Genomic DNA, 27,881 nt, shown 5'->3' with positions numbered 1-27,881 from the left:
GTCATGTAATGTTTGCCGAAATAAAAATGGAGAACGGAAAGTCAAAAGGCTGTGGAACGGTCAGATTTGACTCCCCAGAATCAGCTGAAAAAGCCTGCAGAATAATGAATGGCATAAAAATCAGTGGCAGAGAAATCGATGTTCGCTTGGATCGTAATGCATAATTTTAAACCACGGTTGGAACATTCTTACATCTGTTTTGCTGAATCTCCTAGTAAAAAGTCACTTTTTTAGTAATACTGTATGCTTACAAAAGCTGTAAAAATGAACTTTTAAAACTCCCACCAGCTTTTAACAGTATAGTGTTAAATATACTGTGATTTTTGTTAATCTCAAGTTTGGGTTTTTAAAGACAGCAAGTCGGTCATTCAGTTTAAATGAATGGTTATACTGTTTTTAATGAAATAAGCCATTTTCTTGTTGTTACTTTCAGTAGTACATAGTGGGATTTGTTTGTTCAAGTTTCCTCAGCTTTTATCAGCTTACTGTAAGGTAAAACATAGATGATTTTTTCAAAACTTACGTTTTATATATGTAATTGTCCTTGAAAAGAAAGGGCTCAGACAAATTAGGATGTGATTTTGGCTGGTTTTAAATTACTTTTCTTTGGTGATAAAGCATTATTGTAAGTAAGTTTTAGATTCTAAAGTTCAGGGTATTTTTTATTTCACTTAAATGAAGAAATGGAGTTTTCCTTCTCTTCCCTCTCCCATCATTCACATTTTCCACATAACACTATTAATATTAACCTCCACAGCCCCTTATTTTATTATTTCCAATGATTCCAAGTTCATATAGAACTGATAATGTGGCAATCCCCAAGTATAATAGCAGGCAGACTACTCCCAGCTTTCTGTCTAGTTTCCAGCCATTGAAGTGAACTGCTGAAAAAAGAAAAATAATCGAAATGTTGAGAGCGATGGTTATGTAAGTTAGTCCTCTGCTGTTCACTTCTATAGGAGCTGATGCATTTATAAATGCAGTTTTAATAAACCATGGGACACCTAGGCACAGCATATCAAACACATTGGATCCCACGATGTTAGACATAGCCATATCTCCTTTGCCTGCAAAAAAAAGCATGTTGTTAAAATGTGCGCACCAATACTGTATTTTATTAATAAGCTTCATAAAAAAAACACTGGAAAGTTTTTTTATTTGTTGGTTTTGGAAAATTGTTATATTAGGGCAAAAGTCTTACTGAATTTGTATTTTTTAATTTGGGCGGGTTAGTATTTAAAGTCTTAACATTTATTTAATAATAATTATCTTTATTTATTAAACCATTTTTCAATAAGGTCTGTAGATTACTTTGTTGCTTTCATTCTAATTTAATACGGTTAATTACAATTTGATGCACATTTTAGATAAATATTATTTGGGGGATTAGATTTAGTGAAATTACTCTGCTATTAAAAGTAAATCCTTCTTTTTGAGTCACTCTTTTTTTTCTTCAAAGTATGTTAACTGAGGAAATAAATATTTTTAAAGGTACCTTTGCTCAGTGTATTTCAGCCAGGCTTGAAGAATGGGCATTGTAGCTTGAGGGACCTAGCTCTTACCTTTTCTTGCAACCAGTACACTTGCAATCGTGTCTGGCAGACTTGTTCCTGCTGCTAATAAAGTAAGGCCCATTACTGTATCTGGAATTTCTAATGTCTCCCCTGTAATAAACAGAGATACTTCAAGTTGCAAATCTTACAGATTCAATGACCATTCTCTGCAGTTACTTCAGATATTTCCTTCCTGAACAAAAAGAAAATAGGCACATTTAGATTTTACAACCAATATGTACTTAGATTTTACCTAGCAAAATATTTGAATAAGATTGGTAAATTGGTTAGCCCAGGTAGCACAAATTTTTAATGACAGATATCTAAAGATATTTAATAGAATTCTACTAAGGAGTAATTCCCCTACCTGGTATGCTTACAGAAGGTTTAGATGTTCACTGTTATCTCATCAAGGCTGTTGCTTAATATATGCTGAGATTGGTCATTTTCTGCCTTTCAAACTATTTTCTTAAAGTGGTCAGAATTAAGCAAACTGTTTATAGCTATTTTTAACCTGTAAATGTGTTAATATGGTACACATTTTTTAAGTCGTACTTTGGTGATCTATCTTAAACACAGGAAAACAAAAATAGGGTTCTACTTGAGTCTTCCTAACATTATGGTCCTGTTCTGTTAAATTTGGTATTAGTTCAACTTTTTCAGAAATATGTTCATTCTGGGAAACAATCAGAGGGAAGTTAAAAAAAAAGTACATGTAACTGCTCTTTTAATGTTGTGATTGAAAATTTACTTTAGAATCTTCTTTTTTTTTCTTAAGATGTCAATTAAAAGAACTTTAGCTGTTTATTGCATGCTTTATATATTGATATTGGAATTGTAATTGGTTGTTAATTTTTGTTACTGGTTTGCCAGAGTTCATGTGTACATAAATAACACTAGTAGTATTTATCATCTTGGGGGCTATTCTATGATCTGTTACTTGATTTTGTTCTTTTCCTGATTTCCTATTGTGAAATATATTCTGGCTGAGAAAATTTAGAGAGATTTAATATGCAAGCTAATTGGACTTCTTCATCTTTCTCATTAAAAAGAATATTCTGCTTTCTTGCTAGTATGCTATTCTAAGTCACATATTAATTTGTGAAAAGTCAGGGATCAGCAACCTTTTTTTTGTAAAGGGCCAAGTAGTAACTACTTTAGGCTATGCAGGCTTATTATATGGTTTCTGTTGCAGATATTCACCTCGGCCACTGTAGTGTGAAAGCATCCGTAGATAACATATAAATGAATTACATGAACGGGCATGATTATGTTCAGTAAAACTTCACTAGCGATAACAGGAGACCTGGTCATTTGGTCACACAGGCCATAGTTTGCTCACCTCTGATCACCTCTGATGTGTCCATTCAGGTTAACCTTTTTGAGAGAAATTCTTGTTTGTTTGTTTTTTTTTCCTATGTTTGTATTCAGTTTTTCCTCCTGGAGTCCTGTGGGACTAGAGCTGATTATGGCCAAGCAGTAATATTTAAATTTTAATCATGAAGGTAGTAGAGACCTAAATTGAAATTTTATTTTATGCCCTTTTCACCCATTTCATAGTTTGTTTATATGTCCATATTAAAAAGCAAAATGAAATGCACTCCAGTTAAACAGTGAGCATACATTGTTTTCTTAAAATGCTGGCCTCTTGCTATATTTTTCATTATGGAATGAATTTCAGTATAAAAAGTATATTGTGGACCCCATACGATGTGATTTAATTATTAGAGCAATAGGAAGAAATCCTGTGTATTTGATTTCGTTTATAAGAAGATCCCATGACTTGTAACTCTGGGCTGTATAATATTGAGAATATAGTTGATATGTAATATGCAACTTACCCTGAATGATCTTGTTGGTATATTAATATTTAATCTTTTTGTAAGTAGCGCTTCTCTTTGGTCTTTGCTGAAAGAAAAATTTCCTCCGTAGCTAGACTACTTTTAGTGAATATATGCAGTTTGTTCTTCAATAAAACTGATTATTTTCTTTTTAAATTGTGCTCTTATACTAAAGATACATACCAGTTATTGTGACCATCCAAACCAGGATATATGTAAATGCAGATATCCATAGTGCTGACATGAAAAATGTTATCACAAAATAATTTTTCCAAAACTTTCTTCTACAATCTGGTGTGGTTAGAAAAAGTAAGGTAATAATAGGAAGGGATAGTACCCAAAAAATTCTTTTGAAGTCTGCTTCAGGCATGTTGAAAACACTTGGTGGATCTGTTGAGGAAAAAATAAATGATTTTGAGTTTTCTCAAATGGCCAGTTAAGTTGGAAATGTCCATTTAGAAAGCTATATTGAAATAAATTAGCTGTATCAGTTTTTAAGAAGCTATTTAAAACATCTGAATACCTCATTACTGATATTGCTGGCAAAAAGAAACTAATTGAGACTTTAGGGCAGACAATATAAAATGTGATACTCAGTGTTTCTTGAGTTGGGGCCTTAAATCCATCAAAATATCTTGGCTCATTCACTAAATATATTAGATGTAATGTTTATGAAGTGTCAGTTGGACTTCTCTTGGTTTTCTACAATGTGGGTGGTGTTTAGTAACTTTTTTTTTGCATATGGGATCAACCTGGCTTCTACCTATTTATAGCTATTATAGTTGTCTCTGTTCCCCAGTATTGATGATGTTTCTAGCCTGCCCTGTATGTCAGATAATGCATACTTAGGAAGTATAAAATAATTACAGCATAATCTTTTTGTGAAGTTGAATATTCCATTCTAATTCTCATTGTAAGTGAATTTTGGAGGCTTGCTTCATTTTTTTTTCTTATATTAGTTTCCCAGATTTGGAATTCACTACAGTTCTTAGGAAGAACCTTTAAGAAAATAGGAACTAGCGTGGGATCTACAGTGTAACTTACAAAACTTGAGTATATTCCTTTATACATTTGTTTTACTAAATTAATGGAAGACAGTAATATATTGGATAAAAATAAGCGTTCACTTCAAAATTATTCAAAATTTGCATGGCATTTACAAAAGAATGTACCCATATATTGGATCAAATTACAACTAACGCTAGTAAAATAACTCATGAAAAAAATTTGCCAAGCCTCAGCCAATGGGCCACTAAGTAAATTTTAGATATAATCTCAGTGTAATGAAAAAATTTAGAGTGGTTCTTTTGAATTTCTTGTTATAAAATTTAACTTGGCAATATATACCACTTGCACTTGAAAGGCTAAAAACTATAATTTTTGTAAGAAGGGAAAAAGTTTTGTTTAAAATTTTTTTTAGGTAGTAAAAGAATAACTTTCCTTCCCAATGTACTTAGATAAATTTAGAATCTGTTTCATACAACCACTTTGTAAAAAACTAACACATAAATTTTTATTTCTGGCCATAGATGAATTTGACTTCTACTAAATATCTAAATGTTTTGCTACTGCTTCAGATGACATGTTTAAAACTCAGCTTTTCTTTTTTCCCACACCAGCCCTTTTTGCTAAATTCCAACTTTTTGTAAGTGGTGTTCACATTTTCTCAATCAATCACGAACAAAGCCTCAGAATTTTCTCTGCTCCCTTTTCTGGCCCCAGATAGTCCTTCTGTTGCCTCGTCTTGGTGGTGCTTCCTCTGCATTGTCTTTTTTATTCCTACTTTTCTTCACTCTGTCTAGGCATCTACCAAACACATCAGCTGTTTTAGTAGCCTCTGACAGACCTCCATTTCTTTTATCCTCTAATTTCCCTGCTTCATAAACCTGCAGAGACTTGTATACTAGCATTTAAGACTCTTCCTATCCTATTCTTTCCTATCTTTTCTCTGCTTCCTTACTGTGTACATTCTGTGCTCCAGGTATGCTAATACTTGAATAGGCCTTTTGCTAATATTAATTCCTTAGCATCAATTTATAGAGTATACTTTACTCTTACTTCTACATCATTTACATAATAGACTGCTGTAGCTGTTACTTATTGGTCATAAATCACGTCATCAGCTAAAATCTGATTAATTCTATAAGGCTCAGTTTAAATGCTCCCTTCTCTGTGATAATCTTTTCTATGTAGCCATCAAATTTTATACAGTCTGTCCCATTTAGGAACTACAATTACACTTTTCTCTTTATAGTACTTAAACCTTCATATTTTAGCTATTTTCTTTTTTTCCGTACAGCATTAGAAGCTTCTTAAGGATAGGGACCACCTCTTCATCATTTCTGACTCTCCCCAGGATCTTTTACATAAGTGTATATAGTAATTGCTGAATTGAAATGAGATTAAGTTTTTCTAGTGAATAGACTTAATAGTGGGCATGATGTGCTTCTTACCTTCAGAAACCTGACTAAGATCGTGTAAACTTAAAGGAAGCTGAGAGTAGCCAGACTCTTCATGAAATATCCCACTGTCAGTTCTTGATTGCCGATGGATGAATGGCTGACCCTCATCTTCCCACCCCATCAGTGGCTGTTGTTCACTTCTCTCCTCCATAGCTTCAGCAAGACAGGGGCAGCAAGGACTGAATTTCTTTATAATATATTGGTTAATTTTAATGTCAAAACACAGCACCAAAACATATAATCCATATATCAAAAGCAGCAAAGTTCCTTCATACCTATAAATTAAAGAAATTTGTTTTAAAATTAAAAATAAAAGTTTTTTTTTAGGGTTAATAGCTTTTGGGCAGTATCTGCTTAATAATTTTCCAGCAATAGAAGAAGCAAAGAACATTTCTAGGTGTATTTTGGTTTTATAGATGTGTCCTAACTTGGTTACAGCATTAACTATAAATTTATTGATAAAAGCTTGACAGTCCTTTTTATATTTCAAATAAAACCAAGAATTATAAACTCACTGTCTTCATTTACAGATTCTTTATAAACGGTAGGCATAAACAGTGCTTTGAAAATAATTGTAGATTTTTCAGAGTAAAAGTTAATGAATAGCGATGGGCATTCTCCATCTCAGTTCATTGGCAGCATCCATTCCCCAAAATATATAGTAATTATAAAAGAATATAGTATCTGTTAGTTCATTTCAACTGTGTCTATTCAAATCTGGTATAAGAATTTTGTGTAAAATATTCAGATATATGAGACTTTGGGACTTTTCAGTTTACAGAGATTTTTTTTTTTTAATTTTGGTGTAACCGACTTTGACTTGTATTCGCAAGAAAATGAGGATAGTCCTAAAAATAAAATTATACCTTAGGCACTGAGAACTGTTGCCCTATGCTTTGGTTTCCTAAAGAGTTATGATTAGCTAATATCATTAATTTGAACCTGTCATTTACCTTTTATTTTATAAATAAAATTTTGGGAAATAGACCAGATTTTAGGAAGATTCATTTAGAAATTTTTCTCCCTGCTAGATTTTAAGTTTCTTATTAGCAGATATTTTGCAGGGTTGCTAAGTTGTAGTCCTCCAGAAAGGTGCCATTTATATTGTTTTCTATTTTTCTGGTATCCTCTGGCATAGTGCAATGCACAACCTCTGTGGCTGTGCATTGTACATTCCTCTCTATCCCTTATGATTCCTAGCATAGTGTTAAACACCTCATAGATACCTGGTTCTTATTAGTTGAAAAAGTTATTTGCTGTCCACTGAGTCACCCTGTTTCATTTTCTTGCAACAGCAAGATACTGGGAGGTTACAAAGAAAGCAAACAATTGTTAATACCTAAATATTGTTGATCCTTAGAGGAAGAAAGCTGTAATTCCTCTTGCTAAATGAACATCAGAGAAAAAGTTAGAAGAATCTGAAGATTTTATTTTTTATTATGTTAATCACTGTACATTACATCATTAGTTTTTGATGTAGTGTTCCATGATTCATTGTTTGTGCATAACATCCAGTGCTCCATTCAAGAATCTGAAGATTTTAAAATTTACTTCCTCCATCATTTCTCTCCAGTCTTGTGACCATGACCACTTCTAACCAAGGCAAGGTAAACAACCCAATAAATGAAAGACCCAACTGTTGGGTCTTTAATGGACAACAGAAGGGGAGACTTTCTGAACAGGCAGTGGGGTGAAGGAAGGTTGGTAATATCCAGTGATTAGTGAGACAAGGAGACTGACATGACTATAGAACTTTGAAAGAAGGGAAAACCCAACCAGCAGCTGTGATGAGGAAGTTAGCTCAGAGGCATATGGGGAAATGGTGCAGAAGTAGCAGGTAATTGAGAACTCAGTGACTGAAATAACATTTCTGAAAAAGACACATTGCCAAACCATTGGAATTTCATAAAATCCTCTCTGTAATTGTGTTTTACATAAGAGTAATGATTATTTCAAGCTTACCAGTAAACTTGGTTGTCGAATATTATGCCAAGAACTGCAGCTACACTAATTGCATATGCTGCACAGTCTCTGAATAGGGGCCAACATGATAGCGTTGAGACCTGTAAAATGATAATTCACTGTTTCCATTACACTGTAACTTCGAGCACATGCTTAGCGTAATACTGAAAATTGTATGTTTGTAGCTAAATATTGTTATCTTTTGCATTTTGCTTAGAGACAAAGGAATTTTAAGAAAAATTGTGTTTCAAAGCCTGTTAGGTTTTCATAAATTTGACCAAGAGCTATTTGTGGGTTAACTTTAAATGGAATACATGTTTTTCTACTGATTAATAAATTTGATTGAACACATTACTAGTGCCTTGTTTGTTCTAGACTATAAACAGTTTTTATAGTTTGTCAAACAATAAATGCGTTGAATGAAGTTTTCTTACATACCACGTTAGATAGCAAGCCACAAGCTGCACAGATGCCAAAGAGGTTATACATTGCAGATCCAAGGATGGTGCTAATGCCGATATCTCCCTTTGTGATAAATACACCTATGAGCGAGGTAATTGCTAAGTTAGTGTTACTAGACTTGAAGAACAGAAGAGAAAAGCACATTGAGTAAGCAGAAAATATAAGGAGCAATATTTACCCAGGAAAGCAGTAACTAACTCAGGAGCTGAACTACCGGCTGCCATAAAAGTTGCACCTGCAACATCCTGAGACAATCCAAGGGCTGAAGACAAACGAAATTCTGTTAAAGTGGCAAATGAAAGGGTATGTCTCTATACCTGAATATTCAAATCTACAGCTTCACAGAAAAGCAGTGATGGTGACTTAAACTGGAAAAATAAAACATGCAGGTTAAAAAAATTAGAGGAATCCAATGCCTTGCTTTCTCTATGAATTCATTACTTAATGTTTTGGTAGAAAGGGAGAGAAGGCCATGGACTACTGGAACTGTGCTGTGACTCGGTATTGTGAATGCCAAGATACGGGATTTTGTAGGAGCCAGAAAAGATTCCTTTCTAGCTGTATGGCTTGTAGGTGTATAGTGACAGCATAAGTTCTCTAAAGTGACACTGTCAACAGTACTTCAATAGGAGTTGGGAAAGTGAAGTCTTTCAGGAGTCATAATCCAATTTGAAAGAGGAGGAAAAAGTGAATATTGGTAGTTTTTAGGACCTGTAAGTGAACCTGAATTAAGGAGCTTATTCACAAATTAGCAATGTCAACCTTGTCAAAACAAATGAGAGGAAATTGGTTAACGAGGAACCAAAAAGATTTACTATTGTATAATTAAAATCTATTGATTTAAAACATAAAACCATTAAAACTTTGCTCTAGAATAGGAAATATAAGAAAATACTACTATTCAAATAGTTTGTGTATATCCCCCAGACTTACAAGCGTGCAAATCCATTATCTTCAGTGATTGCTGGGATGAGAATCTTAAGAAACTTTTGGCTCTTTCAAGTTTAGAGCTAAGGCATCTACTATGGAAAGGAAGAGAAAGCCATGTTGAAACCTTGCTTTGGGGAGGCCAAGACAGGTTGCATCAGAAATCCCCAACCGGGCTTTACTGGTACACTAAAAAGTAGCATGCTTTTTTATTCTTGGTGTGGCAGATTGTATTTTACAAAGATGGCTATGATTTTTGCATCCATGTGATTTTCCAGAACCTTTCCATTTCCTGCCTCCCCCCCACCCCGAAAGAGTTTATGTGTCCTCCTGTGACTGCTTTGACTAACAGAATATGGTGGAGCCAGAATATTTCTGAGGCTGGGACATAAAAGGTGACAAAACTTCCTCATGGTTCTCTCTCTAGGGACCTTTGCTTTAGGGCCCTAAGCCACCACATAAAACTCCAACTTCCATTGAACTCCTGTACTGGAGATAGCTCATGAAGAGCCCATACAGAAATAGAGATGCCTGATGCACCCTTACTATTTCAGCCCCCCAGATTTTGAATTTCCCTGTCCCAGGCACCAGACATGTGAAAGGGAGGAAGGTGTCAGATAATTCCAGCCATCTAACTATCACTGCATGAGAGACCTCAAGCCGAGCTACCAGCCGAGCCTGGTAAACCCTCAAAGCTGTGAGAGGTAATACGGTGATTGTTGTTTTACCACTAGTTTTGGGGTAATTGGTTAAGCAGCTATTGATAACTGGACACCTGGCTATTATTCACTGAATTTGTTACACTTTCTGAGTACCTACTATGCCAGATGCTTTTTTAAGTGCTAAGAATACGGCAGAAAAAACAAATGTTTCTGCTCTTGTGGAACTTGAATGAAAAGAAACAGACAAGATAAGCAAAATATGTGTTGTGTTAGATTTTTGATGTTACTATTGGAATTGTTTGGGGTTGCCATGAACCGCACTCGTATGAGACAGTGAATTTAACTGATAAATACTCTATGTGTTGTGACCACTCCACCAACTGGTTATTCTGCTGTTTCTCTCCCTCTCCTCAGGCCTCCCTATTTTCTGAAAATAGGCCAATGAATAACCCTACCATGGCATCTAAATGTTCAAGTGGAAGGAAGAGCTGCACATCTCTCACTTTAAATCAAAAGCTGGAAATGATTAAGCTTAGTGAGGAAGGCTTGTTGAAAGCAGAGATGCGCCAAAAGTTAGGCCTCTTATGTCAAACAGCTAGCCAAGTTGTAAATGCAAAGGAAAAGTTCTTGAAGGAAATTAGAAGTGCTACTCCAGTGAACACACAGAAGGTAAGAAAGTGAAAACAACCTTATTGCTGAGATGGAGGAAATTTCAATGGTCTGAATAGAAGATTGAGCCAGACACAACATTCCTTTAAGCCAAAGCGTAATCCACAAAGCCCTAACTCTCTCTAATTCTATGAAGGCTGAGAGAGGTGAAGAAGCTGCAGAAGAAAAGTTTGAGGCTACCAGAAGTGGTTCATGTGATTTAAGGAAAGAAGCCACCTCCATGTCATAAAAGAGCGAGGTGAAGCTGCAAGTGCTAATGTAGAAGCTGCAGCAAATTATCCAGAAGATTTAGCTCATTAATGAAGGTGGCTCCACTAAACAGATTTTCCATGCAGACAAAACAGTGTTCTATTGGAGGAAGATGCCATCTAGGACTTTCATAACTAGAGAGAAGTCAAAGCCCGGCCTCAAGACTTCAAAAACAGGTTGACTCTCTTGTTAGGAGCTCATGCAGCTGGTGACTTGAAGTTGAAGTCAATGCTCATTGACCATTCTGAAAATCCTAGGGCCCTTAAGAATGATGCTAAATCTACTCTGCCTGTGCTCTAGCAATCCTAGATGGCAGCACATTTATTTACAACATGGTTTACTGTATATTTTATGCCCACTGTTAAGACCTGCTGCTCAGAAAAAAGATTCCTTTCAAAATCTGTTCATTGGCAATGCACCTGGTCACCCAAGGGCTCTGATGGAGATATACGAGATGACTGTTGTTTTCATGCTAACACAGCATCCATTCTCTAGCCCCATGGGTCAGGAAATAATTTCAACTTTCAAGTCTTATTATTATTTTTTGTTTGTTTGTTTCCATTTTGAGTAATTTTTTTTTATTCTTATGTTAATCCCCATACATTACATCATTAGTTCTCAAGTCTTATTATTTAAGAAATATATTTTGTAAGACTGTAGCTGCCATAGATAATGATTCCTCTGATGGATTTCAGCAAAGTTAATTGAAAACCTTCTGGAAAGGATTCGCCATTCTAGATGTCATTAAGAACATTCATGATTCATGGGAAGAGATCAAAATATCAACAGAACAGAACAGGACTATGGAAGAAGTTGATTCCAATCCTCATGGATGACTTTGATGACTTCTTCAGTGACTGCAGATGTGGTGGGAATAGCAAGAGAACTAGAATGAAAAGTGGAGCCTGAAGACGTGACTGAATTGCTACAATCTCAGGATAAGACTGTAAAGGATGATAGGAGTTGCTTCTTATGGATGAGCAAAGAAAGTGGTTTCTTGAGATGGAATCTACTCCTGGTGAAGATGCTGTGAAGACTGTTAGAATGAAAACAGAGGATTTAGAGTATTGCATAAACTTAGTTGATAAAGAAGCAGCAGGGTTTGAGAGGATGGACTCCGAATTTGAAAGAAGTTCTAGTATGGGTAAACTGCTACCAAACAGCATCGCATGCTACAGAGAAATTGGTCATGAAAGGAAGAGTCCATCATTGTGGCAAAGGTCACTGTTGTCTTATTTTAAGAAATTGCCATAGCCACCCCAACCTTCAGCAACCACCATCCCAATCCGTCAGCAGCCATCAAAGCTGAGGCAGGACCCTCTACCAGCAAAAAGATGATGCACTGAAAGCTCAGATGATGGTTAGCATTTTTTTAAGCAAAATATTTTAAGATGAAAGTATGAACATTTTTTTAGTCATAATGCTATTGCACACCTAATATAAACATAATTTTATACGCACTGGGAAACCAAAACATTGATTTCACTCACTTTATTGTGGTGTTCGCTCTGTTGTGGTGGTCTGGAACCAAACCTGCAACATCTGAGGTGTGCCTGTATCTAGGGTAAGAGTGCTCTAGGCAGGAGTGAGTGCCAAGATTCCATGGTGGAGGCTATCCTGTGTGTTCAAGAAAGAGGAAAAGGCTGGTGTGTCTGGAATAAAGAGTGTGAAGGGATGGCAGAAGGGGATAAGGTAATAGGTGGCCAGATCATGTAAGACTTGTGAATCCTAGCAAGGATTTTAGCCTTTATTTTGAAAGATATGGGAAATGCTTGGGTAGGCATCCACATACTTCCTGTCAATGATACCAGCCCTGGTCATCTTTTTTATCATGGGGTTTTTTGGTCTCAGAGACCAGCTGTAGGCTGAGCCATTTTGCCACCTGTTAAGTGTCTCTTGTGAAAAATCCTCTTAGGAGAGTTGGAATGATCCCTCACTATTTGCCTTTGGTCATGTTGCTTGGTGAACATGTTGCAGTGATGAATGAAGTGAGAGAAGTAATGTTTCGTGGAACATATTTCATAACATTTCTTTTGCTGGTTAGAGTATCTATCTATCAATCTATCATCTATATCTATCTATCTATCTATCTATCTATCTATCTATCTATCTATCCATCCATCCATCTATCCCTGTGATGGCATATTACTCTGTGAATAACTTTTTTCATTTTGGGAATGACATAAGTAATATCTTACATTAATGGTATACAACTCACTTTCATATACATAATTTAATCATCTCAATTATTCTCAGGTATGAGTGGTGGTATTTCCATTTTACAGTTGAAGACACAGGTCCAGGGAGTTAAGTAACTCTGGTACATGGATAGTAAGGATCTTCAGTGTGAGGAGTTAGGGCATACAGCCTGAGTCTGTTGTTTCTAAATCCAATGCTATTTCTATTTTACTGCAGAAACCCAATGTAAAAATGGCACTCAGGCAGGCCAATTATAACATGATGGGTAACTGAGTTATTTTATTCCCTGTTTTTTGGCATGGGCATATAACTGCCTCCATTCTAGTCTTTCCTAGGGGAACTAATAGTTACCAGGCGTCAGGGGTACTTAGGAAGTTTTCCAGCATATTTCAGAGGATGTATCAACTGAGTGATATTGGATATTGGATTATCATGAATTCTCTAATCAGATCAGGGCCTGATAATATGTGGATGAAGTTGATAAGAACAATATGCTTTATTTTGAACTAAATGTCCAAACTCGGTGCAGCTGAAGAGTGAATGACCAATCTTTGCTTAATGCTAGCTGAAGAATGTTTCATTAGAAAAGTTCAGTCTCAGGAGGGAAAAGGTGATCTACTGAGCTGTTTGTTGCAAGGTAGAAAAATAAGTGGCCCTTCTGAACACTTCCACTATCAAAAGGCAGTAACAATAAAGCTTGTTGCTGTTCACTGGGCTCTAATTGAGTTATGAAAGGAAAGATTCTATAAAGATGGATGTATAAAGCTTCAAAGATATTTTAACAAGTTATATCTTAAGGTTCTAAGAATATTTTGTAAAATGGTTTATACCTTTGAACTTTAGAATAGACTGACTTTGTCTTCGCTGACCTTTGGGTAGCATTTCTCTCTGCTATAGTTTATTATTAAAGATAAATTGTTCTGGTTTTTTTCCCCCCAGAGCTATTACTTTTTTCCTCTTTACTTCTCTAAAGGAATAATCACATTTCCCTCAGGATATAGGAGAACTGTTCAAGGTGAATTTTCTTTATAGGTTTAGATATCATTACATTGTTTATATAAAGTGCAACTTTATGATAATGAGCTGTGGTCCATGGGGACCACGACTTAGACCAAAACTCATCAGGCTTTTTCTTAAGCATATTCTCTTCTCTGATGCCATGTTGAAAAGCTTGTAACAGTTTTTGAAAACTCTCTTCTGGGAATATAATATAGTAGGAAGAGCTTTAAACTAAAATGGAGACCTGTATTCTGGCCCTGCCCTAATATGAGACTTCAGACAAGTCATTCAGACAAGCCTTGTGTTTTGCCATCTGTACAATGGAGCATTGGATGACACGATCTTTGAAGTATCTTCTAATTTTATCAGTTTTTATCAAAATGTAGGATATGGATTCTATGCTTTTAGACTCTATACCATTTTTTATTGTTAAATAAATTTATTTTACTAAAACCCCCTACATTATTGAAAATTTAGGAGATAGAGTGGAAATATAGAATGGGAAGAGTCACTTACATGTTTACCATTGTGTTTTAACCACTGCTATCATTTTAATGTATTTCCAGCAGTTTTCATGATGCATATTTTAATAGAGTTATAAGCATAAACTATATATATGTAATTTGGCATCCTCTGGCACAATTTTAGAAGGTCCCCAGTGATAGCAAATTTTCATGTTTTGTAAATGGATTAGAGTTTTGGAACCAATCAAAGGTCATTCACACCCAATCTCGTGACTAGGATGGTAATCATCTTGTCTAGTTTTATTTTGGGTCCAATAGAAAGTGTGACAGCAAACTGATGTTTTTTATGATTTACAAAACTGGTTCTGACATTAATTTCAAATGTATTTTTAGAAAAATTTTGAGTAAAGCTTTAGCATTATTGGAATAAATGCCTAGCTTCTCAATGCACAATATATATATATTCTGTGATGTTTTTAACAATAAATACAAACATTTTGAGTTCTTTATAGTTACTCATCTCATATTTTGTCTGAGCCAAGATGGAATAAATTCTAAAACCCTATATAATATATATTATAATATATATGTAATACATAATATAATATAATGCTTTTAAAGTAATTCCAGTTAAGAGGACTCCCACAAACCCCCAGTCTAATGCCTATAATATTATAGTGAATTTCCAACTGCCCTAACCCTATCATATAACACATGCACAAGATATTTTATCTCCAAACCTCAAAATTACCTCAGTTTTGGCTCCATAACTTGCCCAAGGTCATATAGGTAGTAATTGCAGAGATGGGATGGCACCTAGCTCTTTTTTACTACAAAAAGCTACTCTTTCAGTTATCCATGTAGGTAAAGTGAAGAGATTAATGCATAGCTTTATTATTATTATTATTATTATTATTATTATTGCCTGTTTCTGCAATTGCAGACTACCCAGGTAATACCCAGATGACTGGGTACTTATTTAGATCCATATACCTGGGGTAGATTTAGATGCAATCCAAGGGAATCACAACGAAGATCAGAGGGAAAAGAAAAACAAAGAGGATGAAAATGCTCTTGAGAGAAGGATGAGTGCCCTTGTGTCAGGGAGGAAGCACTATTCTTAGACTCTTTGTTCTTTGGGAAGGCTTTGCCTCTGTAAATTTCATGAGGATTAAGAATCAAACAATCCCCTGAAACTGTAGGCTATCCAAATGCCATACTCACGGAATTATTCAACTCCCTTTCAATTTTAGCAATTTAGAACCAATTCTACCTGGAATTAAAACTTTCATTTCTTTCTTATTGTCTATTTCTGAGACATAACATTGAAATTGAACATGGGCAAACATTAGTTCAAAGCAGAGTGAATAAAAATAAACTTTTAATCAAAAATTAAATATTTTATTTAAGTATGTTTCCCCAACATGTTATTAAGATCATTTTCACCTAAGACATAACATACCTCAAAGGATCAGCATGATGGAGGAATTAGCGCTTCTGAGTAGTATATTGGTGTAACATTTAAAAAGAAACGTGTAGACTTTGGGCTGTATTGAGTGACCAGTCTTAAAGGGTTCTCAGTTTTCTATGTAGTTAGCTTGGAAAAAGGTAAAGAAAGCTGCTCTAAACAGTGGTTAAATAACTTGAAGAGATCCCCATTACCTATCAAAAGGATACATAAAAAGGATTTATTTTGGCTTTATACTGAACTTCTGTTGTTTCTAAAATTGGACTGCTTATAGAGATGTGAGGGAATAGTCCTATTTGGGCTATCAGTTAATATGGTTTATATTATATTTTAAATTTATATAAATATAAAATATTAATATTTATTTTAATGAAATATACTTTAAAGATTTTTTTTAAACAAGAAAAGATTGCTAAAGATAGAATAAAATGGTATGGATTTTAATGTAAAAGAAGTAAAAGGAACTCTAAACAGAATATTCCAAAGAGGTATCATTTAAAGTTGTCACAGGGATTATTAGATCAAAGAGTGGGTTTCATAAACTTACTTCCTAGCTTGTGAAGGTAGTTCTTGCTTTTATTTGCCTTAAACTTCATGTTCAGGCTCTAGCAGATGCTCCCTAGATTTGGTATTTGCCTGAAACATATTCATATTGACTTTGATCACTCACCTTCTGCACTTCCATCTTTGCTGAGTAAAGGATTATAGTCTTTGTAGTCTATTCTTATGTAATAATGAATATTTAGTGAATGTTTACTATGTTCTAGGTTGTTGTGTAAGCTTATATTTAGTTTAGTTATATTTCCTCCTGTACATAGGCACAGAGCTCTATGAGCTGTCTCCGTCTCCGTTTCTCTGTCACCCACATGCCGCAGTGTGTCCACCAAGTACGGGTCTAGGGTCTAGAGGAGCACAGCTTGTGGGGATAAGGGAGCTCCCTTAAGTTTATTCTTTACCCCATTACCTCTAGCTCCTTTGATCTCAGATAATATTCCACCTCTGATGACGCCTTCTAACCCCTTCCCCTGAATCCTCATCCTATTCCCCAATTCAGAAACTAGGTCTTATCTCCAAAGGTAAAATGCTCTGGACAACTAGAGTGTGATTTTTTTTTTTTAAAGATTTTATTTATTTATTTATTTGAGAGAGAGAGAGAGAGAAACAGCATGAGAGGGGATAGGGTCAGAGGGAGAAGCAGGCTCTCCGCCGAGCCAGGAGCCCGATGTGGGACTCGATCCCAGGACTCCAGGATCATGACCTGAGCCGAAGGCAGTCGCTTAACCAACTGAGCCACCCAGGCGCCCCATAGAGTGTGATTTTTATTCCCTCTATGATGTAGAATTAATTTCACTTCATTCCTCTATGTTCAAAGAATCATCATTAGCCTCCTTTCCTATAGAACCTAAATGGATGTGAAAGAAGATAGGATTAGAGGAAGAGGGTATAGCAACAGCATTTTCTCATATGAGTGCTACACAGTTAAGATGACAGCAAAATGTCTCAGGTTGTCTAACAGAGGTATGTATTGATGATGGGGTGGAGAGAGAGTCTGTGTGACTTCTGTGATCATGAGTAGGTCAAGGAGAAAGCCGAGATCCTTGCTGGAAGAAGCCTCAGGTGGTGGTGGCTCTAGAAGAAATTGCCAGATCAACATAGATAGTTACAGACAGAAAAAGGGCCCAGCCAGGGTATCAGCAAGAGGCTCTACCTTCTACCACCTCCTGCTCATCCTTTCCACGGAGACTCCAGCCCTGAGGCTCTTCTAGTCTTCATCTTGCTAAAGACCCTTCTGCTGACCAAACGAACCACTGTTGTGACTTGAGGAGGGGGTAATGGGGTGATGGGGCTGGGGTGGGCCAGTGTCCTGCCAATTCTCCCATCATGTTCTAGGCTGGGACTCAGAGCATGCACCCTACATGCATCATTGCATCATACATGATGATTAGGTCCTGTAGTACCATTCTATGAGCTCATGGACATCCTAGACAAAATGCTTAGGCTTCAGAGTCTAATTATTGTACTGTGGGCAAGTATTTATAACATTAATTTACAACCTCCAAAAGGTTGCTGAAAGTCTAAACTGATTTTTTTTTTAAAGCAATTCAGTAGATTCTGTTTATTTTGTAGCATACTTCCTCCATAGTAACAACGGGTATTTGATGTTTTTTGTTTTGTTTTGTTTTTTTGTCAAAATTCCAGTGCCCTTGGGAGGAAAGCACCACTTAAGGCTATTTAAATAGAACGGTTCTTCTGAAGCAACCATATTATGGCAGTTAAGCTCAAACAAAGATGTGTAAAATTATATCATACAGCAATTGAGAACATTCTTGGATGTTGGCATTAGAGAGAGCAAGCTCTGCAGGGTCCAGGCTGTGTAGTCTTTTTTTTAAAGATTTAGAGAGAGAGCACAAGCGGGGGGTGGGGAAAGGGGTCGGGGGGGAGGGGAGAGGGAGAGAATCTTTCAAGCAGACCTCCCTTGCTAATTGAGGAGCCTGACTCGGGGCTCAATCCCACAATCCATGAAATCATGACCTGACCTGAAACCAAGAGTCAGACACTTAACCAACTGAGCTACCCAGGTGCCCCCAGGCTGTGTAATCTTAAGTAATTAGTTATCATCTGAGTTTTAGTTTTCTTATCAGTAAAGCCAATCTATAGTCCTGACTTGGTAGGGTTTTTGTGAAGACTAAATGAAACCATCTCTGTTTAATTTAGAACAATGCTTGGTCTTCTATAATTATTTTATGATAAATAGCTAATAAATAAATATATAAATAAATAATAACACTCCAGCACATTGTGGAATGCTTCAGTAAACTGTTTTCAAGATTATATTAATCCTTATTAGTTGACAAAATGGGGGGAATTATTACAACTCAATGCTCATCAAAGAACTATGGGGAAATGTGAAGCATTTGCAGACTTCTCTGAAGCCAGTTTCTGTGGCTGTAAACAAATTCCAGGGAAATTGTTTTTTATTGCTGATGTCCTAATTTGGATGAGACTATGCTAGACCTTGAGCAGAGAAATGACAGAATTAGTTTATAGGCACTTAAAAAAATGAATCGAGCCAGCACTATTTCTATCTCATTTTGTTGCCAGTTATTTTCAGTACTCAAGACCAGGGTCAATTCCTAGCAGCTGAAGATTTAGCAGCAGCATGGGAATCCATCAATCACACATGTGATATTGTGATTTATAAGAAATATATATTTGGGGCGCCTGGGTGGCTCAGTTGGTTAAGCGACTGCCTTTGGCTCAGGTCATGATCCTGGAGTCCCAGGATCGAGTCCCGCATCGGGCTCCCTGCTCGGCAGGGAGTCTGCTTCTCCCTCTGACCCTCCTCCCTCTCATGCGCTCTGTCTCTCATTCTCTCTGTCTCAAATAAATAAATAAAATGTTTTAAAAAAAAAAAAGAAATATATATTTGGTCATTCAGGTGACCAAAATATATTTCTCATATATATTTGGTCTTCAACTGCAGTTACTGACTTAGGCTTCCTAAACCCCTGGAATTTCCTAAGTATTGAGAGTGATGAAGGCATCTTTTGTTATGTTAACAAGGTGACTTTTGGACCCCACCTAAGAACCAACCCTGTAATTAGAGGGTTAGAACTTTCAGTCTCACCCCTGACCTCTAGGAAGGAGAGAGGGACTGAAGGTTGAATCCATTGCCAGTGGTCAATGATTTATTCAATCATGCCTATGTAATGAAGCTTCCATCAAACCCAAAAGGACCCTTCTGGAGAGTTCCTAGCTTGGTGAACACATGGAGGTGCAAGGACAGTGGAAGCTCCACGTCCTATCCTTATACCTTGCCCAGTGAATCTCTTCCATCTGGCTATTATGTCATTTTATAAATATATAATTATATATGTATTTATATATTATATTTATTTATATTTATACTATACTTATTTATATTTATATATATTTTACATACAAATATATATATCTTTTCCCATAAACCAGTAATCTAGTAAGTAAAATGTTTCTCTGTGTTCTGTGAGCCACTCTAGCAAATTAATTGAACCCGAGGAGGAGGTTGTGGGAACCTCTGATAGACAGCCAGTTGGCCAGAAGTTAGGGTAACAACCTGGGCTTATGACTGGTGTCTGAAACCCAGGGAAGGGTCTATTGGAACCCCCAATCTATAGCTAGTTATTCAGAAGCACAGGCTTGCAACTGGCATCTGAAGTGGGGCGTGGGAGAGCAGTCTTATAGGCCTGAGCCCTTAACCTGTGAAAGTTGATGCTATTTCCAGGTAAATGCTGTCAGAATTGAATTGATTCCTTGGACACCCTGCTAGTGTCTGAGCATTGCTTTTGCTGGTGTGGAGACCCCCCGTCCCCTGACCCCCCATGCATATACATTGGAATTGGGCTCAGAACCTATTTAGTTTAGTGTCAGTGAAGTGGGATTTGCTAGAATGACCCTGGCTCACAGAAACATTTGGTTTGGGAAAAGAAAAGGTGAAAGGACAGGGGATGAGGAACCTTTGATTTCTGGGTGGCCATGTGGTCACCCATGGTATGGAGCCGCAGCTGTGCTGTGGTCAGCTACTAAAGGTAAAAGTTACCACCAGGAATTTAGAGATGGATCCAAGTCCTGTGGTTGATTCACTTGATGCATAAGGAAATGCAAAGTGTAAGAAAAAGGCAAAATTTTCTACCCCTTGATTATTGTTAACTGTAAAAGCTAAACTAAAAGTAAATGAGGATGCCTGATCAGACCTTGAGGTCTCAGATTTCAGTGAGTCTGAGCATAGACTGCTAGCCTCAGAGCTGCCCAGCAAGGGGAGAACTATGCAGGGGTAACAGAAAGTACTTCTAAGACCTTTGGTTACCAAGAAGGTCGTCAATAGGGAGGAACAGCAAAACCAAGAAACCATTGAAATCAGAGGGTATAGTGTGAAAGAACTGTTTCATTTTGTGGATTGGTATCAGCAGCTTCCCGAGGAACCTTTCCTGAGGGGATGGATTGTGAGGGTGATTTGGAGGCTGTGTCTCGTTTTGAATGCTGCAGAGTGAAAGAGCATGTTTGGGTTGATAATGGGACATACAGCTAGCTCACTATGGAAAAATTACAGATGGCTATATGCCCAATTTTCTCTATAAATAACAAGTGGAACATCCCAGATGAAGCCATTGATAATGCTTTATATGTAAGCCATGTGGGATTGGCTTTATGAAGATTAGGATATTCACCCACTGAATACGTCCATTACCCATGTCATGATAAATGCTGTGGTTAAGGGGGCCCTCATGAGCACCCCATATAACCTTATTGTTGCAAAATGGAAAAACAGGGAATCTTTATCAAATGTGCTGAGCTTCCTTCCCCTCCTGGGTCTTACAGATGCTAATAAAAACATTAGGTTAATTAAGAAGAAAATGGGAAGAGGCCAAGGGGAGAGTCAAGGGACTGTTTCCAAGAAGGTGAATGAAAATTTCTAGAAGATTATTAAGAAATACATTAACAAAGCAAATATTGAAAGGGGCAAAACAAAGGAATCAAGGAAAAGTGGTGGGACTTGTCCCAGTAGGGTGGAAATCTTTATGGTTATTAGGCAATGGGATGAATAAAGCAGAAATTGATGGAGTTAAACGTTTCAATGCAGCGTTACCTAAGGTCGGTGGACGTGTGGGACCCACTATTTGTCACCCAACATTAAAGGACCCCAAACACATCCGCTCTATTTACCCCTGTCTGGAGAAATTTTAAAGACTGGAAGGTAGAGATTACTATGAGGAAATGGACCAGCAACCACTTGGGGCAGTGGTTAGGCAGATGAATCAAATTTAAGGTTGACAGAGGGGACAGGGTCCCTTGGGTCGATCCCTCACTGAGGACCTTATGTGCAAGAGTGGATAAATTGGGCAGTGGGTGGAGAAGAGTAGTTTCCAGGGCAGTGGCCAATGGCCTGGTGATATGGTCAGATTAGAAAGGCAATAGAAACCTGGGTACTAAAGATGTGCCCATACAAGACATAACCCTGTGGAAATCACTATGAAAATTTGAAAGGTGCGTTAAAGTAGAAGCATATAAGAAGAATGCTCTTCCAAGTTTGGAAGGTGATTGAAATAAGTAGATATCCCAGTGTGCTCCTTTGAGATGGCAGCCTGGGTCCATGAAATGAGTAGACAGGGGGGTCTGCAGCAGTGCAAAGATGGGCTGAATCCAGACACATTCTTTGTGCACCCTCTGAAGCACAAAATGCCAATAAGAGCTGTTCTACCTGCTATCAAGAGAGACGGAGACCGCAGAGGGCTATGTGGCAGTTTCCCTGGTGGGAAGGTCCTGAACATAGCTGGCAAGTGAGACTGATGCTGGTAGCCTTCGGGGGCTACAAATGGGTCCTGACAGGAGTATTCACTGCCTCTGGACTGGGCTTTGCTTCTCTGGTATTAGATGGCAAATGCTCAAAATACTATAAAAGAACAGCTGCAGAAGATAAGTGCACGGATTTGGATTACTGACCATTTCTTCAGACCAAGGAGCACATTTTGCTGCCCATGGGCAGAGAGATAAGTTTGATAAAGAATTGGAGTGGGCGATTGAAACACTGGTTATTGAAAATGGGGGAAGAAAAAGGCACGGAGAGCTGGCTCACCAGCCATCATGAATGTTTGCTCACCCTCCACATGCGGAGTCCTGAGGGGTGGCCCCACTCGGTAGCTTCCTGTTTTCTGGTGGATCTGGGCAAGAGTGGGAGGGGAAGCTGTTGGTATTCTTTCTCCCTCACATTGCCTCAACTTCTGTTTTGTTTCCCACCCCCCACCCCCCGCCCCGCTAGATGCAGGGGTCCCAGGACCAAGGCTGCAGCTACAAGGGCTGGAAGCAGGGAGAATGGCTAAGCCAGAAACTGACCATGTCTTTAACCTTTCTGCCACAATTCCTGAGAGCCTGGTGGGATAGGGTGTACCTTCACCCCCTCTGTCAAGTTGGGATTAGTAGTGAATTCAGCTCTATTGCTTCTGGTAAAAATAGCTCACTAGTTGTGCACCTAGTGTGGCCTTCACTGTCTGATCTGGAATGGGCTGAGGGAGAGGCGCTTGCTGGTATTGCTGCTTGCGATCTAGACCAGCACAATGGACTGGGTAGTTACCAACGACTGAATGAGAGTCTAGTAATAGGTCAGTATCTTTGGACTGCCATGATTGTTTTGCCATAAGGGGGATATGTGTGTGAAGACCAGGAAGTGGGCTGTGATATTGTGGTTTATAAAAAATATATATTTGGTTTTCGTCCATGGTTTCTGGCTCACAGGTCCCAAAAGCCCGGGAAATTCCTAAGTACAGAGAGTGATAAAGGTGCCTTTTGTTATGTTAATGAGGTATATTTTGGACACCATCTGAGCATGACTGCTGGTTGCCAAGGGAACAAATCGTGTGATTAGAGGGGGGGAACTTTTAGTCCCACCCCCTGGCCTCCAGAGAAAGGAAAAAGGAGAAGGGCTGGAGGCTGAATCAGTTGCCAGTGGTCAATGACGTAATCAATAATGCTTAGGTGATGAAGCCTCCCCAAGCAAAAAAGATGGGATTTGGAGAGCTGGGAGAGTGATGTGTCTGCAGAGGGCATGGAAGCTCTGCTCCCTTTCCTCGTACCTTGCCCCATGCATCTCTTCCCTCTGGCTGTTCCTGAGTGATATCCTTTTATAATAAACTAGTAATCTAATCATTGATTAGATTATTTTGAAGTAGCAATCTAAATTTTAATGCAGTTTCTGCTGCAGGCCTAGAAAAGTTATTTATTTACACCCAAGACAATTTTTTTATAAACAAGATTCTTGATGAACTTATTCTTTTAGTCAAGTTATTGTTTGGAAATGTGAAAACAAAAACATTTTTTGACTATTTTCTAGGACGAGAAATTTTCAAGGTGGGACAAAGTAACTTGAATTTAAAATGTCCTAGTTTCTGTTTTGTTTTGTTTTTAAAGGTTTATTTATTTATCTTAGAGAAAGAGAGAGAGAATGTGTGAGCCTGAGGCAGGGGGTGGGGTTGAGAGGCGGAGGGAGAGGGAAAGAGAAACTTAAGCAGACTCCATGCAGAGCTTGGAGCCTATTGGGGGACTCGATCTCACAACCCTGAGACCATGACCTAAGCTGAAACCAAGAGTCCGCCTGCTTAACTGACTGAACTACCCAGGCACCCCAGGGGCTCAGGTCATGGTCTCAGGGTTATGAGATTGAGCTCTGAGTCAGGCTCTGAGCTCAGCATGGGGTCTGCTTGGGATTCTCTCTCTCCCTCTCCCTCTGCCCCTCTCCTGCTCGAGCACTTCCTCTTTCTCTCTCTCTCTAACATAAATAAATCTTAAAAAAATAAGATAAATAAAAATAAAATAAAATTTCTTAGTTTAATATAATTAACATGGTCTATGTAGGTTTTCTAACTAAAGGTTCAGTCCTGGCACTAGGGTGAACAAATAATTATTACAACAGTAAAGAGTATAGAAGCGGATGTACATACACATAGATGAAAGAATTTAGTATGTGAAATTGATCAACTTTCTGAAAAAATAGCATTGCATCCTATAGTAAAACAAATTCTTAGTGAAAGAAAGAAATGTAAAAAAAAAAAAAAGAGAAACTACAAGTAAAAGAAAATATGACAATTTTTCTGACCTGGGGATAAATGTCTTTCTAAGTATAAAACCAAAAGGAGAATCATAAAAGAAAATATTTATAAATTCACTTAAAGATATGTAAACTTCAATGTGATAAACACACAAAATACAAAAGCAAACAGCAAACTACGAAAAAGCATATGATATAAAAATTATATTAGGAAAAGGGTTAATATCCTTATATGAGAAAAAAGAAGTCTTGGGAATCAATAAGAAAAAGACAAATCCCCTCCTGTCAGAACATGGGCAAAAAAAGCACAAAAGCAAAACCACAAATTTCAATAAAATGAAATGTTCAACCTCACAAATAATAAGATAAATACACATTTTATAAAATGAAGTTCCATTTTAAAGAAATTAGCAAAAATATTATGTTATTATTCATGGTTTTCTGGAATGGAAGCTATCCCACATTCTGGAGGTTTAAGTTGGCAGACCCTTTGTGAAGTGCATCTTTATCAAAAAATGATCAGAGAAGTTTGCAAAGGTTTTATGCAAGTATGGGCACAACATTGCTTGGAATAAAAAATAAAAAAAAGTCCAAAGAGATTAATAATTTTAAAAATTATGATACATTTCAACTGGGTATTTACTATGTATAAAACACAGTGTTAGGTACTTACATCATTTACAAAATCATGCTACCATTAAAAATCATGTTTTTGAAGAGTATTTAATAATATAGGAAAATGTGCAGAATAAAATATTGTATGAGGAAGAAGAAAAAAACCTCAAACTGTATCTATAGCAAGCCCTAAAACCCTGAAAGGAAATAAACCAGATGCTGTGGGGATCTCTGGGTGATGAAGATGTAGGTGATTTTACTTTTTTCTTCTTTTTTTTCTTGCATTTTATCAATCTAGGTAAAAATACTATGTTAAAGTAATTTAATCGGTATTATAGAAAAATATTAATGCTGTTGTAAAATGGAATGCCAATATAAAAATGACTATGTTTATACCTACTTGAGTTAAATCATAATAATTATAAAAAACTTATGCTGACCTGTTCTATGAATTTTTTTCTTTAAACTAATACGTGCTGAGAACCTCTGTGTTCTTGCCAGGTCCTGCTGTAGGTCTTAAGGATACTGCGATGGTGCAGTGAACAGGAGAGAAAATCAGGAGCATTTCAGCGGGGCCAGGGGCCTGCATGGCAAAGGGAGAGTTAATGTTCTAGCTCTCTCTCTCTGGGAAGAAATGCTAGCAGTGTGTGTTGGTGTGGGTGTGGGTGTGGTGGGAGGAGAGGATGCTGTTTCTGCGCAATCCTGTGAGCATGCACTTGGAAACCTAACCCTTTACTTTGACATTCTCTGAGGTGAGCATGTTCAACCAACTGAACTAGCCAAGCTGGAGACAGACTGGGAACTTCTGCGGGCACTTTTGTTGTATAGGGCATGAATCATCATTGATATCCTGACTTTAAGGGACTGGGATACCAATGAAAGGCCTATGCTCAGGGTTCTGGGTGATATACATGGCTGAGGGGATGGAAGAGAGAGGCTTGGCCTGGCCGATCTTCTTTTCAGAAACCAGTAACTGAGCTTAATGTTTAATAACTGAATTTACGATTATCTGATGCCTGAGGTCACTTTACATAGGATGCAGGACTTATTATTTATTTTTGGTTCATAAACATCAGTTAGTTTCCTTACTAGAATAAGGCTGAAAAAGGAAGGGGGTGGTGGGAAGAGAATAGTCCTTAATGTCATTTGTTTACCATCCATCTACCTTAAAAAAAATTACAATTTTAGAATAAAACTGAAAGAAAGTTTTTTAAAGTATAAAATGGCAAGCATTAGGAGTGCCTTGTCTTAGGAGTACACACCAAGTGCATATATGCGAAAACTTGGAACAGTTTACTAACAAGCTGCCAGCCGTATCGTAGCCAAAGAGTTTCTGGAGATAGTCTTTGTAATAATAATTGCTGGGTACTAATTTAAAGATGCCCTGCTGCCCATGAACTACCAAGAAAAAACAACACGCAGGCCAGTTCCTTAAGGTAGGGCCCCGCAACACAGAAGTCTGTGCTCGGCAACCAGCTGAGATGGACAGAATTGTTTGCTGAGCTGTTTTAAAGACAGCCACATACATGGGACACCACTATTTCGGAAGCTTATAGGGGAGATTTCCAGCCACTTACATTCACTGATGATCTCCAGGGAGGGTAGGAAGTACTCGTCACAAACAATAGACACGGCCATGAACATGTAAAGGATAATTAGGAAGTAGAGGACAATGCCTCCATCCCAGCGCTCCTGTTTCGTGAAAAACCCTTCAGGAAATTCCAGTGATGGAGACGAAACACATTGGGTGCTATTTCCTGGTAAGGAAAAGAAGGTGAAAATCTGAAGTATGCTGGTGTAGCTGGTTCCAAGCCCACAAAAAGAGATTCCTTAAGAAAACTCCACGTGTGCAGTAACTGGGCGGAATTTTAAGAACCCTGGTGAAAATGTATAAAGCACTTTTGAATATGATGTAGAGCTTTGTAGAGCTTAAAAAAAAAAAAAAAAATCTTTGGGGCCTGAAAGAGGAGCTTTAATGAAATAAGCTGATGAGAGTGAAAAAATTAAAAAAAAAAAAATCATGAAATCACTCTTCCTTGTCTCCTTTATTTCTAAAAGGGAATTCTGAACCCCTCTTTCTTCTCAAAGAGAAACTGTATCTCTGATGAGAAAGATTCCTAATATCTGTACAATTTCATTTTCCCATTTCAGAGCCCAAGCTGCCCACAGGCCTGCGAAGAATCCTCCACTGTTGCAGAGAGAATTTCTAAAATGAAAGAAGATTTTTTTTTTTTTTCATGGTAAGTCTCCAACAATAAAAAACTGGAGACTCGCCTGCTTCATGAAGTCTGTGAATTCTTTCTGAACTATCTTTGAGAACTTATGAGGGATCAAAAGTGTTTGATATTCTTCCAAATGCTAATAGTCAGAGGAGGAAGCATAAGCCGAAGTGAGTCAAGGGAGAATTTTCCTCTCCCTTTGTCCCTTCATCCATACGTGGCATCAGCGGCAGGGACGGCTGACCCCAGTGTCCACCTACCTGTGGCCCTTGGGAGACGCTGGGGCAGGGAGGCGCCTGGGGGAGGCAAGCGTGCGGTAGCCCAGAGGATGCCGAGGAGCAGAGCCCTTCTTGCCCACCGTTGGCCCCCTTCGGTCTGCATTTCTGCTGTGCTCTTACTGCAGAGCGCTGCTTGGGGAAGGGGGAAAGGAAGGAATAAGCTGGATCATGTGAGGAGTCTCCTTCCTGCTCACTGCCCTGCCCAGGACACATCTCAGGAAGGCCTGTGTAGGAGGGAGGGTGAAAGGAGCCAGACAAGCTTTTCTGATCAGGA

At 37.7% G+C, this 27,881-nt stretch overlaps 2 protein-coding genes across 3 annotated transcripts in view; one reads left to right on the top strand and one right to left on the bottom strand.

Moving 5' to 3' along the window:
* The window catches only part of MYEF2 (myelin expression factor 2), a 33,987-nt gene extending 30,437 nt beyond the window's left edge, over positions 1-3,550 (top strand). For both annotated transcript variants that reach the window (XM_031031751.2, XM_006736798.3), the window contains one exon: positions 1-3,550. In XM_031031751.2, the coding sequence (XP_030887611.2) occupies positions 1-164 (164 nt within the window). In that variant the 3' untranslated portion in view covers positions 165-3,550.
* Positions 635-27,857, bottom strand: SLC24A5 (solute carrier family 24 member 5). Its single transcript, XM_081831047.1, has 9 exons — positions 27,590-27,857; positions 26,688-26,867; positions 8,459-8,542; positions 8,257-8,360; positions 7,819-7,919; positions 5,848-6,131; positions 3,578-3,784; positions 1,563-1,664; positions 635-1,067 (listed from the first exon to the last, which is right to left on the bottom strand). The coding sequence occupies exons 1-9, from the start codon at positions 27,708-27,710 to the stop codon at positions 745-747; spliced, it is 1,506 nt and encodes a 501-aa protein (XP_081687173.1). The 5' UTR covers positions 27,711-27,857; the 3' UTR covers positions 635-744.
* Between the last annotated feature and the right edge of the window lie 24 nt (positions 27,858-27,881).

The sequence above is a fragment of the Leptonychotes weddellii genome, chromosome 9, assembly GCF_054177405.1.
Source record: "Leptonychotes weddellii isolate Sample4059 chromosome 9, ASM5417740v2, whole genome shotgun sequence".
In the NCBI taxonomy this organism is placed as follows: Eukaryota; Metazoa; Chordata; class Mammalia; order Carnivora; family Phocidae; genus Leptonychotes; species Leptonychotes weddellii.
Note: the sequence above shows the minus strand (reverse complement) of the source record. Positions and strands in the feature narration are given on the sequence as shown.